At 39.7% G+C, this 18,791-nt stretch overlaps 1 protein-coding gene across 42 annotated transcripts in view; it reads left to right on the forward strand.

Moving 5' to 3' along the window:
• LOC101165843 (receptor-type tyrosine-protein phosphatase delta) overlaps window positions 1-17,133 on the forward strand; it is a 496,446-nt gene extending 479,313 nt beyond the window's left edge. For all 42 annotated transcript variants that reach the window (XM_023966287.1, XM_023966285.1, XM_023966296.1 and 39 more), the window contains 11 exons: window positions 275-398; window positions 3,145-3,320; window positions 4,683-4,802; window positions 4,880-5,034; window positions 9,944-10,229; window positions 10,874-11,052; window positions 11,169-11,295; window positions 11,397-11,522; window positions 13,189-13,343; window positions 13,461-13,596; window positions 14,187-17,133. In XM_023966287.1, coding sequence (XP_023822055.1) covers window positions 275-398; window positions 3,145-3,320; window positions 4,683-4,802; window positions 4,880-5,034; window positions 9,944-10,229; window positions 10,874-11,052; window positions 11,169-11,295; window positions 11,397-11,522; window positions 13,189-13,343; window positions 13,461-13,596; window positions 14,187-14,255 — 1,653 coding nt within the window. In that variant the 3' untranslated portion in view covers window positions 14,256-17,133. The remainder of the gene's footprint in view (window positions 1-274; window positions 399-3,144; window positions 3,321-4,682; window positions 4,803-4,879; window positions 5,035-9,943; window positions 10,230-10,873; window positions 11,053-11,168; window positions 11,296-11,396; window positions 11,523-13,188; window positions 13,344-13,460; window positions 13,597-14,186) is intronic.
• Window positions 17,134-18,791: the final 1,658 nt, after the last annotated feature.

Below are 18,791 nucleotides of genomic sequence, written 5' to 3' on the forward strand. Positions count from 1 at the left end.
AGCCAACTGGAACATAAAAGACTGTTCAGAGAAGCTATAGCTTCCCATCTGGAAAATCTGGAAAATTAAGATTATATTTCTATTGTAAAACATTTTCGCTCAGATGTTCTGGTAGAAACCAAGTTTTATGACCCTGATGTGGTAACATCTGTACTGAGAATCCGTTTTAGCAAAGAACTTCTTTTGCCATGTTTTCGGTATAATGTAGTTCGGTATAATTGTATAAAAAAAAAAACAATAAATAAATAAAAAAAACTGTTCTTCTATTTTCCAGTCCATTGACCCTGCCCAGCAGTTCACATGGGAGCACTCCAACCTGGAGGTCAATAAACCGAAGAACAGATATGCCAACGTGATTGCCTACGACCACTCCAGAATCCTGCTCTCAGCTATTGATGGTATGCCACCCACCAGCATCTCCCCCTCCTAACTGCCGTATTGATCTACAGATAACTACTGCAAGCATGTCTTCAAGACCTCGGGAGTGCACAGCACTTTTCTGCTAAATTATATTCATACATAAGAATGAGTTTTTATACCACAGGTGCGTGCGGAGAAAGAAAAAATAAATGTGGCAAGAAGCAATTTTGCCCTGAAATGCCTAGATAATCAAACGCAACAATCCCCTGCAGTTAAGCAGTACGTTTACCCGCAAATACTTTTGTCTTAATGTCATGAGTCTTTAAATCCCCTCAGGCTGCCAATGACCTGCTTCTTTATTTAGTTTCTTTCTTCCAAAAGACGATGAATATTTTTCGTAATCCCTCACTGCAGACTGACTTTTGCTCTGCTTTGAAAGTCACATTTTTAGCAAACCTATTATGGACTTGTGGTGCGAGATCCTTTAATATACTAAAGATGTGCCAGCGTCTATATAAATGCATAAAACAAAAGGGGCACTCTGAAAAACGTCTACACCCGTTTATGATCAAACAATCGCACATACAAACAGCTGCTAATTAACCATTTTCTTTCAACTTCTTCCACAGAGGACGATAAAAACAAAACAAGAAAAAAAAAAAAACTTCTAGCTAATGGATATTGTAACACAAAAAAAGGAAAGAAAAAGACTTAGACTGCCCATTTTGTAGACTCTCTGAAACAGCATGCAAGTCCATTAACCAGCAAACACATGTGCACAAGCACATTGGAGCTTTTGTGCTGATGAAAGTGAGTAATTCTCTGCCAGAGCAGCACAAGGCGCATCCTCTTCTTCCTCCTAAAGCTTAAACAAAGCCTTTTGGCAAGCAATGTGTCAATTGTTTGATTGAGTTCTTTGGACAAAAGGGGATTTGGGAATTGGACATCTGGAGTTTAAGACAGAATTTATTGACGTGGGAAAGGGATCAGCGGAATCTTCGGCAGCCTCGTGCCTGGATGTGGACTTAATTGTGGAGGAATTGAAGAATCGGTTCTGTTTCAAGTGACTAATGAAGCAAATCTCATGTTGCTTTTAAGCCAGACAAAGTGTTTAGTTCAGCATGTTTGTATTAATTTTGAAATCTTTGACTACTCCAAAAGTAGAAAAAAATAATGTCTAAATAAAGTTTTGTTTTGTCTTCCCTCCTACTGTGACATTTTATGTCACTTAATTAAAAAAAAAAAAACAGAATTTTCTGCTCATATAATGTGCGGCGCATTCAAGAACACGCTGAACTTGGGGTTTTTGAATGCAAGTATCGATACCCGATACTAGCGCATGTCTGCCACCTACAGTTGGAAGAGGCTTGCAAAGCTGGCGGAGCTTACTCCAGACCTTTTCCTTCACAGCTCTATTCCGGTATGTGAAACACTTGGTGTCAAACCGGAATGATTAATTTCTCAGTTTTCAAACAGTTGGCATTTCCGTCAATTGAAAAGGACGCCATCCATACATCACTACCAATTCCAAGTCCCTGATTGGTCAAAGTTGCACTGGTTTAACTTTCAGCGGGCATTCAGTGGCTGCGCGTTTTGTACGTAGAGCTTGAACACGGACATAAAAAAGTAAAGCGTGAACGCAAAGGCTTTGACCGCAGAAACGTGTGTTTAGATAGGCTTTGGTCGCTTGAACGCGCATTGCCGAGGGCAGTGTGAACGTAGCTTTATAGTTTCACATCCTGAAGGCGTTCTGCATTCTCCTTTAAATTCCTGAACGCAGATGAGCACTGCAGTGTTTATTTCTTAAAGCGGTATTGACTTCCTAAAAGCACCAATTTACACAAATCCTGAGTGACAGACGGAATAAAAGCAGAAACCCATTTGCAAATGTGCATAGAACAGTTTGACTCATTCTCATTAAACAATGGTAATGTCCTTTTTTGTTGCTTCTTTTTAAATAAAAGAAAAAACACATTCACACACACACACACACACTGGGCTTAATTGTACTTATCCCTTGTCTATCATTGAAATGTACAGCCGCCTGGCTGTGTGGACATCTTCCAACAGCAAAAAGCTAGAGGGGGCGGGGGAGAAAATGATGTGGGTGGGTTCTTTTAATGTGTTCATTTTCCATTTTCTTTCCTTTTTTCTGTGGAATAAGTTACCTGTGAGTAAAAGGGAGTCTGAGGGAAAGAGGGGAGATGAAGCAGTAGGAGTGAGGGGATTCTCTGAGACGTGTCGCCCATGCAGATGAGACTTATCTTGGTCGACCATGTGTGCACGAAGCCCCTAAACTGCCAGTCCCAAAGCATTGACTAGCTGTCAGCTCTGTCTCTTCCGCGTGGATTCGGAGAAGACTGCTGTGCCTTTCATTTAATATAAGCAAAGGAAAGAGGGGAGTGGGGAGAGCTGGGGGGAAAATTGTTTTGCTAGTTTATTGTTGGTTTGTTTTTCTCCGTGTGAGACCAAGCTTTATCTGGAAGTCAGTTGCAGATACGGAATGGAGGAGGGGGAAAAAAAAAAGGCTGTTGATTTTAATGTGTTGAAAATAACAAACATAAATCCCTTTTGACTGCAACACTGCCTCCAAAAGTAAATGGTTCTGCTGTATTTTGTGCAGAGTGCTGGCTTTACTGACACCGTTGCGTGAACAAAATTCCTACATCGTAAAAGTGGAAATGAGATCGAGACAGTTACCCAAATGTGTCTATTTTTTTCTATTTATTTGAAACGTTCCAGCTCCTAAACAGATTTTCTTCTTTATTTTTTTATGCTTCTAAGGAATCCCAGGAAGTGATTACATCAATGCCAACTACATAGACGGCTACAGGAAGCAGAATGCCTACATCGCCACACAAGGGCCTTTACCAGAGACATTTGGGGAATTCTGGAGGATGATCTGGGAGCAGAGGAGCGCAGTCGTTGTCATGATGACCAAACTAGAGGAGAGATCCAGGGTAAAACCATCTTTCTGCTGTCAACCACTCAAACAATGTCCATTATTTGATTTTACCAATCAGAAGCCTCCATTTGGATAGCCTGAAATCATTGGGTTATTAGCTAACATCAAACCTCTTATTTTTATATTTCTACATCTACTGTTGTTTCAAGTATTTGATTAAAGTTTTCTTATTTGCACTAAACCAAAAGCACAAGCTTTAGTATTTCACAAAAAAATGTGGTTACGACAGGTAGTATGATATCATGTTTCTTCTTTCATGGGGTGGGGGAATAATTGTAATGAGAGATTCAGAAGTCTCCTTTTATGTTAGACCTGAGTTTGTATGCTTTCATTAAGGACCACTGTGCTCAATGAAAGTGGAAATTTAGCCAAAACTCTACTTGTGTACATGTAAACAAATTATAAAACGACACCAAAAAGTTCAAGAACAACATAAATGCTTTTTAAACAAAGGTTGCAGGAAAAAAAGCTTTATTTCCACTTTTTTAATCGATTAGACAAATGTAGTGAAGGTGGAATGAAAGCAATGTTTATAGTGTTAACATTGTGCAGGAATTCATCTTACACAAAGATCCCCCTTATATGTCTTAAGTTTTTTAAAAATTCCTTTGACCCTTTAACAACTATGATGTGGCTAGTAAAACTTAAATAACACACACTCTTTGGCCTTCTGCACAATTCTTTGACCATTTACGTGATCAACGTGACATTAGTTTTTAATATCTGCTGCTTGAATATTGGACAGTAAACATTATTATGAGTCATTTGGTTAGTTCTGGTGTCACACTCTGTCCATTACTCTGTTTCAACAGTATAATAACTAGAGAGGAAACGGTATTAGTGGATAATATACACCTAAACTAAGTACTCCAAGTTCATATAGACTCTGCTGAACTGAACCTTTTCAAATATAAAAAACATCACAAAAACATTTTTTTTTTCTTCTCTTCACCTCCAGTCGCGCTTCTTTTTGCTAGCTCGACAGACAGTAACACTAAAATTATAAGTGTTTCACTCAGAAACACTGCTGAAAAGTCAACAATAAAGCTGAGACAAGAAGCCTGGGTCAGTTGCTTACGTTTGTAATTGTAGAGTATGTCATGAAAGGTAATGGCATTGTTCGCCGTATACAAATACCTCAAGCTTTCATTGATTAGAAAATTAAACCTGTCAGCAGCAAGAAACTGGGTTTCAACATTCATTTTGCCATTATTTGACTTCTTGGAGTGGAACATTTGTGCATAGTGTGCTGCTAACACCAGACAGTTCAGAGAAAATTGCACATGTGCAGTTTTAGACTTCAATGAGCAGAGGGCGTTCAGATGTGGTCTAACGGGACATTTCCTTTCCCCTGCAGGTAAAATGTGATCAATACTGGCCCACCAGAGGGACCGAGACGTACGGTCTCATCCAGGTTTCCCTGCTGGACACAGTAGAGTTGGCGACGTACTGTGTCAGGACGTTTTCACTTTTCAAAGTAAGGGTTGGGTTTTTAAACAGTGGGCCTTTGAGACGTTCCTGATTTGTTACAGACGTAACTTCTTTCATCATCAGAACGGTTCAAGTGAAAAGAGAGAGGTGAGGCAGTTCCAGTTCACTGCGTGGCCAGACCACGGGGTACCCGAGCACCCTACCCCATTCCTGGCCTTCCTGAGGCGAGTGAAAGCTTGTAATCCTCCAGATGCAGGGCCTATGGTGGTACACTGCAGGTAAGACTGAACACTATTGTTTTTATCTGCTGTAAATAAGGTTTATAAAGCATAAAATAACACATTTTGTGTCTCCGGAACTTATATTTAAGACATTTCTGTTCTGATGGTATGAAAACCAGAGTGGACCTGAACTAGAAATACATTTTTATTTAATGTATATAAACTTGTTTGGAACTGAAAAATAAAACTACACAGCAGTATAATGATAAATGACTATATGCAAAGTTCAAACAGGGCTTTGGGTAAAGTTTAACATCTTATCAAGTCCAAAACCTTTTTATTTTTCAATGCAGTCCAAACATTTGAACATAATTACAAGAAAAAAACTATAATATACTAAAAACAATAAATTTTAAATCTTTAGAGAAGCGATTGAACATTAAAACCCTTTAATTAAAAAATGCAATTTAGGGGAAGTTACAGTGCAATATCCAATTAAACAAACTTAAAGACACAAAACAAAAAATTTCTGCACCACTACAGTCACAAACCAACCCACAGGTCCTGAGCTCTTACCCTGCATTCATACAACATTTTAAAAAATTATATTTATATTTACTTCAAATTTATACTATCCGGGCTCCCAACAGAGCTCAGATATATAAGACATTTTCATTTTTTTCCTTTAACTCAAAAAGTAATCAAAATCTGCTCAGAAAAAAAGCAAAATGATGAGAAGAAACTCTGAAATGCCGACTTGTCTGAAGGGATTCCTGAAGGCAGAATTACCACATGCTGAAATCATGTGGTGCTAGTTTCTTGTTTTTGGCGTTTTTAGCATTTTTCAGATGATGGATGGCAAGTTTAGGTTTAAAATTTGTATTAATCCGATTATTATTATTAGTATTTCTTGATTTAAATGAGTGGGAATCAGGAGCAGACGAAAAAAGGCTGTTTAAAAAAGAATGTAGTTGCGACATTGAAAATGCACTGGGAGGGGCTGCTTCGAGCTCCCAGCAACGGGGAGAGGAAGGGGTGATGGGTTTTTTTTCTGCAACAGTTTCGCCCTCAATTTAGAAACCTAGTCCGAATGACCTCCTGCTGCTCTGCAGAAACTAGGTCCCTAAAAATGCCATGATTCCAGCTAAAAATGGAATAAAAAAGAAGAAGAAACCAACTGGGAACGCTCTTAAAATGGCTTAAAAGATGATTGGAGTGGGTGTTTAAGTTCTTCTTGCTTTCTATAAAGCTCCAAATCCTTCAGCATGAACTTCCTAACTTTTGCTGCATTTCTATTATTAGTATTACAAGTCGAGCAAAAATATGATAATACTTGGCATGTGCTTTAAAAGGGCTGTGATACTTGGGAATAAACACAAAGAGATTCTCACACTTTTTAGCGGTTGACATGAAAGCTGAAGGAAAACAAACAAACCCAGCCCTCGTCTGTTTGAATTCACTTCAACCAGAGACCATAAAGATGCTTTTTGTTTGGTAAAAAAAAAAAAAAATTCTATCAGTTGTTTATAAAAGAGGAATTCATCGAAAGTTAAACATTTATTTTCCCCCTTCCATGTGAACGCTGAGTAAATTCCTGTTCTTAGACGCATTTAGCATCCTGCCCTCATTCTTAGTGCCTCCTGCTTTCACTAAACCTCAAGTCAGGACTGTTTTCTCAGCAGCTGAACGGCTATGTAAACATCTTGAGGTCACTAAGGAGTTCAGCGGGACAAAATTGAATGTTCCAGAGATCAGCGGCCTCTTACAGTCACCCAGAATGAAAACTGTTTTCAGACCACAATGTTAATATATTCAGCTGACTCAGCCAGGCTGTTTTACCTTGATTGCATGTTTTTGTTGGCAGCAGAAAGTTTGGACAAACTGCAATGGTTAGCGCTCGTTCTGCACAATTCACACAGGGATGTTGCTCAAATGCCAGGGCGCGTCTCAAAAGTGGCACACGTGACATTTTTAGTGAGCACGTTTGTTCTAAAATCTCTGGTAGGAAATGTGGCTCTATAAAGAGACTGCTTAGATAAGTTTCAATGATATCCACAGAGTGAAACCATTAAACAAGTGCTTTACACTTGATCATATCAAAAGTCAAATAGAGGTTAAAAACACAAGTGATATAGTTCTGTAACCCATATACAGTGATCCCTCGTTATAACACGATTAACCCACTGCAGTCTCACTGTTTTGCAGAATTTCTTTTGGTGCAATTTTCCACGTTTTTTTTATTTATTTATTTTTTACAGCGCATTCTGCTTTGCGTCCTGATTGGTTGTTGAGCTTGCAATTCAATCTCCTATACAGAACGCGTTGAAGCAAGAGAAAAGTGTAAAAAATGTTCATGTCTGTCTGAGAAAGGTGAATAAAGTGTGTAGTGAGGAGTTTTAGAGCTTTAAAACATCTGTATTCATACTTTGCAGATTTTTTTTTTTTCCAGAACGTAACTCCCGTGATGAATGAGGGAACGCTGTACTGCTGTTCAATTTTCATTGTTTTATACAAGAAATGCGTTTAAAGTATTTATACATCTCACTGACTAAAACGTTGTCCTCTATGAAGAGTAAGCCAGTTGTCCTGGTGAGTTTCAGTTAATGGATGAGTGCAGACTTCATAGGCAGAGTAGCAGAAACTGTGACAGGCTAGCTGACAGCTAGAGATTTTTTTTTTTTTTTTTTTTTTACAATACATATGTAATTGCTTTCACTGCTGCTCAGGCCTTATCTTCACGCGACCCGCTGCAGCTGTGTTTTACGCCCGCTGTATCTCTCCCATCCCTTATTCCCAAAACTCTTGGAAAGCATATCGCTCTGACACTTGCTGTGTGTCGACATCCAAGGAAGCTGGTTTTGACTGGCTGAAAAGGCAGTGTCAGGTCATTAGTGCGGTCAGCCTGCCAGCTCTCCGTCAGCTGCCAAATGTACTGACAGCTTTCTGCTCCATCTCACCTCACCTCACCACACACACACACCTCACTTGTCAGTAATAGAATATTATAAATGTAATTAATATTTTCAGGCGCTACATCTGGGAAAAATATGCATTTTTTTTTAGCTGAGCCCTAAAAAAAATTGTTTAAACAACTTAAAGTAAATTTAATGCAGCTGTAGTTCAGCTGCCTTCCATTCCTCATCGTCCTCCATCTCCATCTTTCTAGCTCTGTGCTGTCGCCTGTGTCACTTCCTTCCTTGCAGGTCATGGCTCTCACACGTTTAGGTGGGCTCTGGATAATGTTTTATGCTGGGTAAAGGAGGAAGTCTCCAGTTTCCTTATCCTCACCTGAAGGACCCAAAGTGCTTTCAAACCTGGAAGTAATTAATTTCTCAAATATCCCTAGATACTTTTTTTTTTTGCAGCCCAATCCTCTCTTTCATTTATATGCATGTTTGGAGTTTTGCAAAATGCTATAATATTCTGTCAATTTAAGCTGGTTTGCAGGAGGAGATCAGATCATTTGCTCCTGTTTCATTTACAGCTTCACAGTTTCAGTGTGGCGTTACACATTAACAAGACTTGACACCCCCAGGGAAAACCTTTACAACCTCTCGAGTTTCTCATCCTTTCCCTCCCAGCAAAGGAAAAATACCTCCTCAAAAAGAAGGCACACGCAGGCAGTGCTCACACCTCACAGGCGTGTTAGCTTAATGAATGGAAGAGCCCGTGTACTTTGGACTGCTAAGTGCAATGACTTCATTTGTAAATGGTGAGCCCGGTGGGAGGTGGGAGGTGAGTTAAGTAGTACAATTTACCTCAACCCCGCTGCCCTACGGTAAAAAAAAATTGTCATCAGAAAGCGAGCACTACTCAAACATGCTGGGTGCAGGGGTGAGCGTTTCTTAATGGTCAGCGTTGTGCAGAAAGCGCCACATTTGTACAGCGTGTCTGGATTTAGCCGAAGAGGAGAGGTCACAACGAAGCATGTTTGCCTTTTTTGCCGGAGTAATCACTTCTTTCACCTGTGCATTTCACACACAAATGCGAAAATGCAGCCGTGTGAATCTTAATGAGGAGACCTGCCTTTCAGAGCCTATTAGCGAGCTCTTATACCATTTAGGTGCACTGCCACCTAATTGCCTTAATTGTATTCAGCTGCACTTCTCCAAAGTTGGCTGCGGAAAGAGATGTTGCTCTCAAATTTGCAACTGTGTATCACATTTGCTGTAGTGGCTCTTTACAAAACCATGAGACAAAGGTTAAATCTTCCTGTTGCATAAGTGATTAGTTGTGATCAAGTGCAGAACATAGGTGGGGTCTAAGGGAGAAGGACTAGATTGCAAACCCTGTTTGGCGCGAGATAACGGCTGAGTGGCAAGCCTTCTGCTGCCACTTCAGATTCAATTATCCTGGAGGGTTTAACTTGTGGCCTCGTCTTTGAAAGAACTTTAAAGATCCACTTTGGTGAAAATTGTGTTTTTAACATGTTTTTGTGGCATTTTCTGATGATAGAAGACATATATGAAGAAAATTAAGGTTAAAATTTCATTTCTGAGTAGTTCTTTACTCAAGTTGTTGTGAATCAGGAGCACATAGTTGAAGAAGATTGATTACATAGAAAATACACAAATACACTGGCCTGGCCACAAACTCCCTGCTCCGCTCCATTCTGATGCATTTACTTGTACACGACTAGATCCCTGGCTCAAAACTGTACGGCTGGATAGCTCCAGTACTGTTTGCCATCTTTGTTGCAACGGAAATGTTAAGGTTGGTTGTAAGCTAGCGGGAGAAAGTGCAGACAGTTGGGTGACGGGAAGTGTGGGCGGGCTTACTCCGCCCACACAGAGGTGAATTTCTAATGAACTCCTGCTGCTCTGCAGAAACCATGTCTTAGAAAATGACACAGGTTTTCTGATTTTTGCCTAAGAAGCGGCACTTTCAAACGAGGCTCCTCCCATTTTCAGCTGCCGAGATGGTGACTCATGAGCGTCCTTTCTTTGTCCCGGTTGTGTTTTCGCAGTGCCGGGGTGGGACGCACAGGCTGCTTCATCGTCATCGACGCCATGCTGGAGCGCAACAAGCACGAAAAGACGGTGGACATATACGGGCACGTGACACTAATGCGTGCCCAGCGCAACTACATGGTACAGACAGAAGACCAGTACGTCTTCATACACGACGCGCTCCTGGAGGCCGTCAACTGCGGCACCACCGAAGTGCCCGCCAGAAACCTATACGCCTACATCCAGAAACTGACCCAGATAGAGGGCGGAGAAAATGTCACCGGCATGGAACTGGAGTTTAAGGTAGAAACTGAATTGTGGATATAACTTTAATGTTAACTCCCTAAACAGAGTCCGCCATTAGGACCAGCAGACAGCATGGGGCCTGTGGTTTCTCCTCTGTTCCTTTTACTTGATGGGCTTTTTTTGTCAAAGAACATACACTAAATTCCCTCGTTTTGGTTTCCCCCTCCCTGTAGTTCCCCTTCATGAGTAACAGGGGTCTTCGTTTACATGAGAATGCCAAACACAGGTTTTCCTAACCACAGAACGGTTTCCAGAAGGCCTCCAGCAATGTGCTCTGCCTTTTAGAATAGGAGGCTTAACCAACCTTCAGTTTCATGGACTCCACTGAGCGTTCTTGCTGCAAGCATTTTATTGCTTTGCTTGTCACGCTCACACTGTCAAGTCCACTGATGGATGTTGATTCCCTTAGATGAACAGCCTGGATTACACTGAACTTTTGTCCGCTCCAGGCTCGCTTATGTTTCGTCTTTTCTGTCTTCAAAACAGTTCATGTCTTGATTGGATGAAACAGTAACATACTTAATGGATATCTCTGCGTTTTTTACGTCTTTCTTGCCTCCTGCTTTTTAACATTCACTGTTTTGAGGGTTTTTAAAAAGGCAGAGGTCCCTGAATGTGCTCCTTTTTCTCTCCTCCTGCAGCGTTTAGCTAACACTAAAGCCCACACATCACGATTCATCAGTGCCAATCTCCCCTGCAACAAGTTCAAGAACCGCCTTGTCAACATAATGCCATACGAGTCCACGCGAGTGTGTCTTCAACCTATTCGAGGGGTCGAAGGCTCCGACTACATCAACGCCAGCTTCATAGATGGCTACAGGTAAAATCCAAACAAGTCCGGCACCAACCAACAAATTAATAAAACATCTTTAGCGAGTAATTACGTATTATTTTGGTGTGTGGATGAAATCACAGTCGTGTGATTCCTCCCCTCAGGCAACAGAAAGCTTACATTGCCACACAGGGACCACTGGCAGAGACTACAGAGGACTTCTGGAGAATGCTCTGGGAACATAATTCAACCATTGTTGTCATGCTCACCAAGCTAAGAGAAATGGGCAGGGTAAGCTAACTCCTCCCTCGTTATGGCGCCTTTATACAAACTGATGATATGAGCTATTCTAAAGACTCATTGCTGCATTTTTGTTTTTTTATGCTGCCTAGGAAAAATGCCACCAGTACTGGCCAGCAGAGAGGTCGGCCAGATACCAGTACTTTGTGGTGGATCCCATGGCGGAATACAACATGCCCCAGTATATTCTGAGGGAGTTCAAAGTGACTGATGCCAGAGTAAGCACATGCGGCGTGAGAGTTTCAATTTGAAATGATGTGATATGCTTTTGGATCCATTCAGAATAATGGCCACACTGCGTTGGCAGATAGAGTTACATATGTCAAACCCCAAAAGTCATCTAAAACCTGCTAGAGCCCACAAAGTAAAAGTTAATGAGTGATTAACTAGCCATAATTAGCAGTAATTAATCCTCCATTTTTTGTTACTTCCTGTTTTGGTTGAAAGTCCAACAGACATTTTTTAATGTTACATCTGCCATTTTTGCAGTTAGAGCAAAGCATAACATTTTGTTGTTGTATTTTTCCTCAAATATCAAAAACAATCAAGAAAAGAGGAAAGGAGAAAAAAAAACCAAATCTGATATAACTTATTGTGATCAAAGTTGGTCTTGGATATTTACTTTGAGATTAATATAAGCAAATCTCATGAAACGTGATAACGAGTCGTTTGATTTTTATCACCAATTTATCTTGTGAGATTACTCCAAATAGTGTTTTGGTGTTTTCCTACGTTTTTTGCAAGACTAACGGTAAAAATCTTATTTAAAAGTTCAATTGTTTATATCTCAGAAAGTGCAGTCGTTTTCCTACCTGCCTCACATTCTTCTTTTCAGTGCAGCTTGATAGGAGATTCAAGCTCTAAATAAACTTTACACAAATAGGAAATAAACTAGGCTAAAAGTGAAGAGATGTTATAAAAATGTGTATGTGTGTGTGTCTAATTAATAGAGCATTACATCATCAGCATACGCAGAATAATCTTAAAGTACGCATTCAACCCAGTTTGCATGGGATTGCGCAATCTGTGAGGTAGAGTTCGGTGGTGCCTCATCTTCATAAATACAAACTGCCTTTATAGAGCAGATTATTTTTATTGGACTCATATCAAACTAGTAGCTATACTGTTCTTCTAATGGTGGCAAGGATGCCTCCCCGGAAGTATTTCAATAAGGAACTGAACCGTACTCAGCCCTGCCCAACATTTTGTCCATTCTCCCAGAGCAACTTTTGCCAGCAAGGTCAGAATCCGAACTGAACAACCCCATCTGGCAACACTGTGTCCAGATCCCTAAAGGATCAAGATTTGTTATACATGTTTTAATTGCATTTTAACTAAGTCATCTTCATAGCAGGCATCCAACTTGAAAACAAAGTTGTTGTTTTTTTACTTTCTCTACAAGATTCTGATTATCAATAATGACCTTGATTTTTCGTGTATGTTTTACTGTCATTTCTTTCCCTAAAGACTCATAGAAATGGAAATTAGGTGAAATGACACACATCAGCTTGTAAAAACGAAATAAATAAAAAATTGTGCCGCCAGCAGCCCTGAGCTGCCAGTTTTCTAATTCCATCAAAGGTTCAGACAAACACATGGTTCCTTCACACCGTTCCATCAATGGGAATTATTTCCTTATCAGGGGGCTGTGACATCATTTATGAAACGCACACCCTTCAAAAGAAAAACTCTCAGCGGCCTGTTACAAAGAAACCCACATCTTTAGTGTTAAATACATTCAGGTATGACAGACATCTTTAATAACACCCTAATTTAAAAATGTGTTTCCCTGAATGTTGGCTTGCATTTTAACCCAACAAAAAGTGACAGCAGAGAGGACCATGAAACCAGGTTTTCATCACCGATCTGCTCCATCTGTTGCAGGATGGACAGTCAAGAACGGTTAGGCAGTTTCAGTTCACAGACTGGCCTGAACAAGGAGTGCCAAAATCAGGGGAGGGTTTCATCGATTTCATAGGCCAAGTTCATAAAACAAAAGAGCAGTTCGGTCAAGATGGTCCTATCTCAGTTCATTGTAGGTAAGTGACCAAGTACAGCAGTGAATCCTGTACAAATGCTTTACAAAAAGGGGTTTTGTTTTTCTTTTAATTGACTGTGTTGAAATCTATGAAGACAATATGAACTTTTTTGTGCAGCGCTGGTGTTGGTAGAACAGGAGTATTCATCACCCTCAGCATTGTCTTGGAAAGAATGAGATACGAGGGCGTAGTAGACATCTTTCAGACGGTCAAAATGCTACGGACACAAAGACCAGCCATGGTCCAGACGGAGGTAGGATCTTTTTTTTTTCTGTCTTTGTCTCAGTTGTTCTAATAGGTTGAGCATCGTAAGAATTAGCTGATGTTAAAGTGTCAGTGAACAATAAAAGACCCACTGCAATCATCTACTGTAAAAGCGCTCCCAGAAATCTTTTAGTTACGATTATGCTATTTTTAGCCAACATCAAAAAAACTGTTTTCTAGAACATTGTTTCTGCAAAGCGGAAGCAGTTCATTCAAAATTTGCTTCTTAGATGTGGGCAGGACTGGCGCGCAGCAACCCCGCCCCCTTTTCCCTCTCTGCAACTTAGAGCTTGGGGACCAGAGCCTAGGAGTGCCTAAGTGCACTAAGTGCCTAGGATAGCACAAGGGTTACATAAAGAAATACTCAGAAATGCAATTTGGAGCTTAATTTGCCTTACGTATGTCCTCAGAAAAATGCCACAACAATACGTTAAAAATGCCAAAAAAGATGTAAAGAGTAACCTAATAGCTGAACCCAGGAAGTGCTGCTCCCCATTGCTTTGTTTGTGTTTTGACAAAGGTAAACAGCCAATTAGTTAGAGGAAAGGGATTTACTCAAACCGTTTTTTCCTCTTCTAGGATCAATACCAATTCTGCTACAGAGCTGGCTTGGAGTATTTGGGAAGCTTTGATCACTATGCAACGTAAAAGACCCAGTATCAGAAGATAAAAGCAGAGGACACTTTGGAAACAGAAATCCCAGTGAGCCTCTCCTCTGAGCCATAAATTCCTGCTTCAGAAAGTACTCCTTAATCCTTGCTAACAACTCATTAAGTGTTGGATGTGCGACATGACTTGTCCAAAATAAAATGAAAACAAAAAGTAAAAATAAAAGAGAAAAAAAAGATGATTCCTGCAGGACCAAGTATTTCCCAACCCGAATAAAACCTTGCCTTGACTCAGAGCGGGGGAATCCTGACTGTTGAAGCACCGTGTGGAATTACCTTTTCTGTGCTTCGAGGATTCACTTTGGGGCTCCTAGAACTTAATGAAAGCCGCACAACACAAAGTCAGTGGACAATACGGCATCTTCAGATAAAGCATCCGTGATCATGACCCATGTACGAGAGACATCAGAGGCACACCGGGGAGGGGGAGGAAGGAAAAAATGTAATGCACATTGTAAAGAACACAAAAATCTCTCACAATCATCGCAAAAGAAGAAGACGACGCCTGTCCCACAAGAACAGGACAAACTCCAAAGTAATAAGACTTTCGTTCCCCCTTTTTTTCCTGTGTCAAAGGTCATCATCAACAATTCTGGAGTGAGAGGGTAAATGATTTATGAAAAAGGAAAATAAAAAAATATATTTGATTTAGTTTTTTAGTACTTTATTATACAGCTGATGTGCTTTTTTTGAACTGTGTGAATTTTTTTTTTTTTTTTTTTTTTACAAAAATGTATTGCTTAGGAATAAGTGATGAAACATAATTGCGTAAACCTTTTTTTTAAGCTGTAGAACTGTTCTAGCATTTGTGCCGTTCTCTGCAGAATATCTGCCTATGTTATTGTTTCCTCATCCCCCCCCCCCCCCCTCTTTTATGTTCCGTTTGTGCACCAAACATTTAAACTACTGCAATATTTGTTTTTTGTTTGTTTACATCCCATGGTCTCACACACGGTGACCTACATACTCCCATACAACAAACTGGGGCTTTGTGGAATCAACAGGGATGAGCAAAGTATGAAGTTGCTGCTACCGATTATCTTAGTTCTTCCATGTGATGATGATGAAAAGGCAGAGCCGGGTAGGTCAAAAAGAGGAAAAAACACATTTTATGGTAAATATGTATATCAAAAGTATAAATATAGCATAACAAATCTATTTATAGGTGAAAGTTTATGGCAAACGGATGAAAGCTTTCAACAGTTGTGGGGGGAATGAAGAGATTTTTCACTGGAATGCACATCAGTAGGACTAAACTGTATTCTGATTCAGTGCATCATTTCTTGTGCAATAAACATGTGTTTGAGATGAATGGAAATAATATTCCGTCATGAGATTAATGTCCTCCCCCACCTACGGGTGCCAGTCAGTCACTGGTGCACTTTTTTATTTTTTTGGTCCCAGCTCATCCAGTTTGTAAGTAAAAGCAGAGGGGTCGCACAGCTCTAATAGGGCAAGGTACAAAGACTTCACTTTCTGTTGTTCCTGCAACACATTCAAAAGGTACAGGTGATTTGATTTGTTTTTTGTTTCATTTTGTATTTAGAGTGCCTTATATTTATGCCTGTTTTTATAAATGTTTCATTTTCTCATTCATGTATATTTTCTCAGTAATCAAGGCATTTAGTGTAACTTATGTTTTATTTACCTTTAGTGTTAAAAACGTGTCACATTTTGAGATTATATATGCAAATAAGATCGTGTCAAAGGTTTTTCTTTTTTTCATTTTCAGTGGCCTTACAGTGGCTGAGTGAATTACAAGAGTTATAAAATCACTGACCACTACTAACCGACGAACGACCTTATAGATTTCAAAATAAAGCTCCTAAATTATGAGATAAGTAAAGAAAATGTTCTAAATTGACATAAGGGGTGCATGATAAGCCAGTCCTCACAAAAGGGGTGTTACCCTGACAATCCTGAACAGTGGAACCATTTTTCTTTGGGTTATTTTGTTCCCCAGCCGTCACTTGAGCAGCATCTCGACTTTCTGATGGCTTTGTGGATGTGCATTCCAGGTGCTTTCTTTCCCTTTTGTCTATTTCAAGCAACCATGGCTTCTGTGGTACTGTCACTTGCTTTCCTGATTCTCTTCATCATGTTTTGAGAAATTAAGTGCTATTATTTAATCTATTGGTAGTTCAATTTTCACAGTCCATATGTTTATTTTCTCATGAAAAACTCTTTTTGTTTTGTCCATATGCACGGGAAAACATAGCAGATTGGCCACAGCTGGCCTGGTAGGAGGACTTGCACTTTTGTCTATCTTTGTACTATGCACTGCCCTATTGATTCTAGACCCAATAATATATTACTTGAACCCATCTACAGAAACAGGAAATCTCCACAAGCATTCACTTTATGTGTATGTAAATAACACAAGAAGATACCAACCACTGGAAAAGACAAAAAAAAAAGTATGTGACGAAAAAAAGAAAAGAAAAGAGCATCCATCCCGATGCCGTGGTTACTCCAGCAGATGATTTCAGAAAAATCTGTCCCCCAACCATCTGTTCTTGTGGCTTTGCCAGTCAAGCTTGGAGTGTCATCAACAGAAATAAACATTGTGTTCTCTGCTCTCTCTATCTATCTCTCGTCTGGATGCATAGACTGAAAATTAAAATGTATTAAAAAAAAAAAAATCACAAAAAAAAAAAAAAAAGCTTGTAAAAAGATCATACAATTACCTCTGATTAGTTGTAAGCGTAAACTGTTTCTTTTTCTGAATGAACGGAGTGCTTTTTATTTTCTTACTTAGGTTACATTGTTGGAGAAAGAAGTCTGTACGAGAATCAGCTCTTTACTGACACAAGTTCCATTTGTTATAAATGAATTCTATTAAAAAAATGTCAGTGTTATGCATCGGCGTTTCACTTGTTTCCCTTCAGCTCACTTTGTCCCAGGAAGACTGATGAAGCTATTTTACCCCCTGCTGGTCTGGGTCCAACACATTATCCACAGCTCCCTCCTAAAAGGGGAAATTGAGCCTCATCACATTTGAATAGATTTCCATTGCTTTGATTTTTTCGTTAATGTTGGCCAAAATGAATCATTGCTGGAACATTTGACAGATGAAGTGCAATGTTTTGAAAGCTGCTGTGGGTTTTTTTTTTTTTTTACTTAAATTTTGGTCCCCACAGTGACACATTAGTGTGTTTTTTACAGCTGGAGTTCAATCATTTTGCTGCAGAACCGTGAATGTTTTCTTCATGTTTGTGCTTCCATGCTTTTATCTAAACATCTCATGTTTACTTTATATTGACAAAAGAGCAGGGAGACACAAAAAGGTGAAAGCAAACATGGATCCATGACTTAACCCTTGTGCTGTCCTAGGCACTTTAACGTTGGGAGTTGGGTCATCTAGACCCACTAGACAGTGCTCTGAACCTTTTTTCTTCAATGATTTGTGATCTTCACTGGTTTCCATGGATTACATGAAATCTTTCCACCTTTATCCACCTTTATCATGGTAGGGAGAACACGTCAATCTAAGGGTGGGGTCATCTAGGATAGCACAAGGGTTAAAGCATAAAGGGTCTTGCCGTAGGACCCACATTGGATGAAACTCATTGTGCTCCCTGGGAATTGAACCCAGGCTTCCTGCGCACCACCCCTACACCCAACCAACTAAGCCTGTTTTGCTGTATTTTTCGCAGAATTACACACACCGCATTCTAAAGCCACCATCAACGAATGGTCCATATTCAAAAGTGTATTTCAATTACAATTACAATTTGGCAGAGGGCCTTGAACATCTCGAAATTGATTAGACATCGCCAAGACAACCAGAACTAATCCACCCATGAGGTGCTCCGGATTACCAGACGCACTGTTGTTTTTTGAAAAAACTAAGGCCTTTGAGTGCACCTTATAGGGCAGAAAATACAGTAAAGCATTCAAAGTAGAGAGTAAATGAAGGTTGTGCTGCGGCTGTTGAAAATCTAACCTAAATATTTCAATTATAAAGGATTTTCAGTCTGAGATGGAACTAACAAGAAAAAAGCCTTAATTAAAGGTGTGGATGTGTTTGTTTTTAGAAGTAAATAAATGATCAATTGACAATGTGCTTAAATCAACTGTTCACTAACATAAGTGAATCTTACTAAGAAGAGATTTCTTTCTTTTTTTGTTTGCCTTGTCTGGATTTTTGAATCCTTCCAAACACTTAATTACAAAATATATCTGCTGCAATAACAAACGCTGCCGGCTATGAGCATTAGCTTTCTGCCTTCACTACAAACCGCTTCAACAATGAGCTTCTTTACATCTCCACCAGCTTGAAATCTCATTTATAACAACAAGCATTTGTCTCAAACAGAAAACGTTGGAGCAGATTATGTGTCAAAAAAAAGAAAAAAAAGGTGCACGGCAGGAAGTAAACAGATGATGGATGTGCGGCAGTGAGTCCTCAGTGAGTGGCAGGTGGTTTGCTGTTGAATGTTTCTTCAAATCACATCTGGAATTGAACACGGATGGTAACAATCTATTGTTATCAAGCAGAACGATAATGTTTCTG

Source organism: Oryzias latipes, chromosome 18 (assembly GCF_002234675.1).
Source record: "Oryzias latipes chromosome 18, ASM223467v1".
NCBI lineage: Eukaryota > Metazoa > Chordata > Actinopteri > Beloniformes > Adrianichthyidae > Oryzias > Oryzias latipes.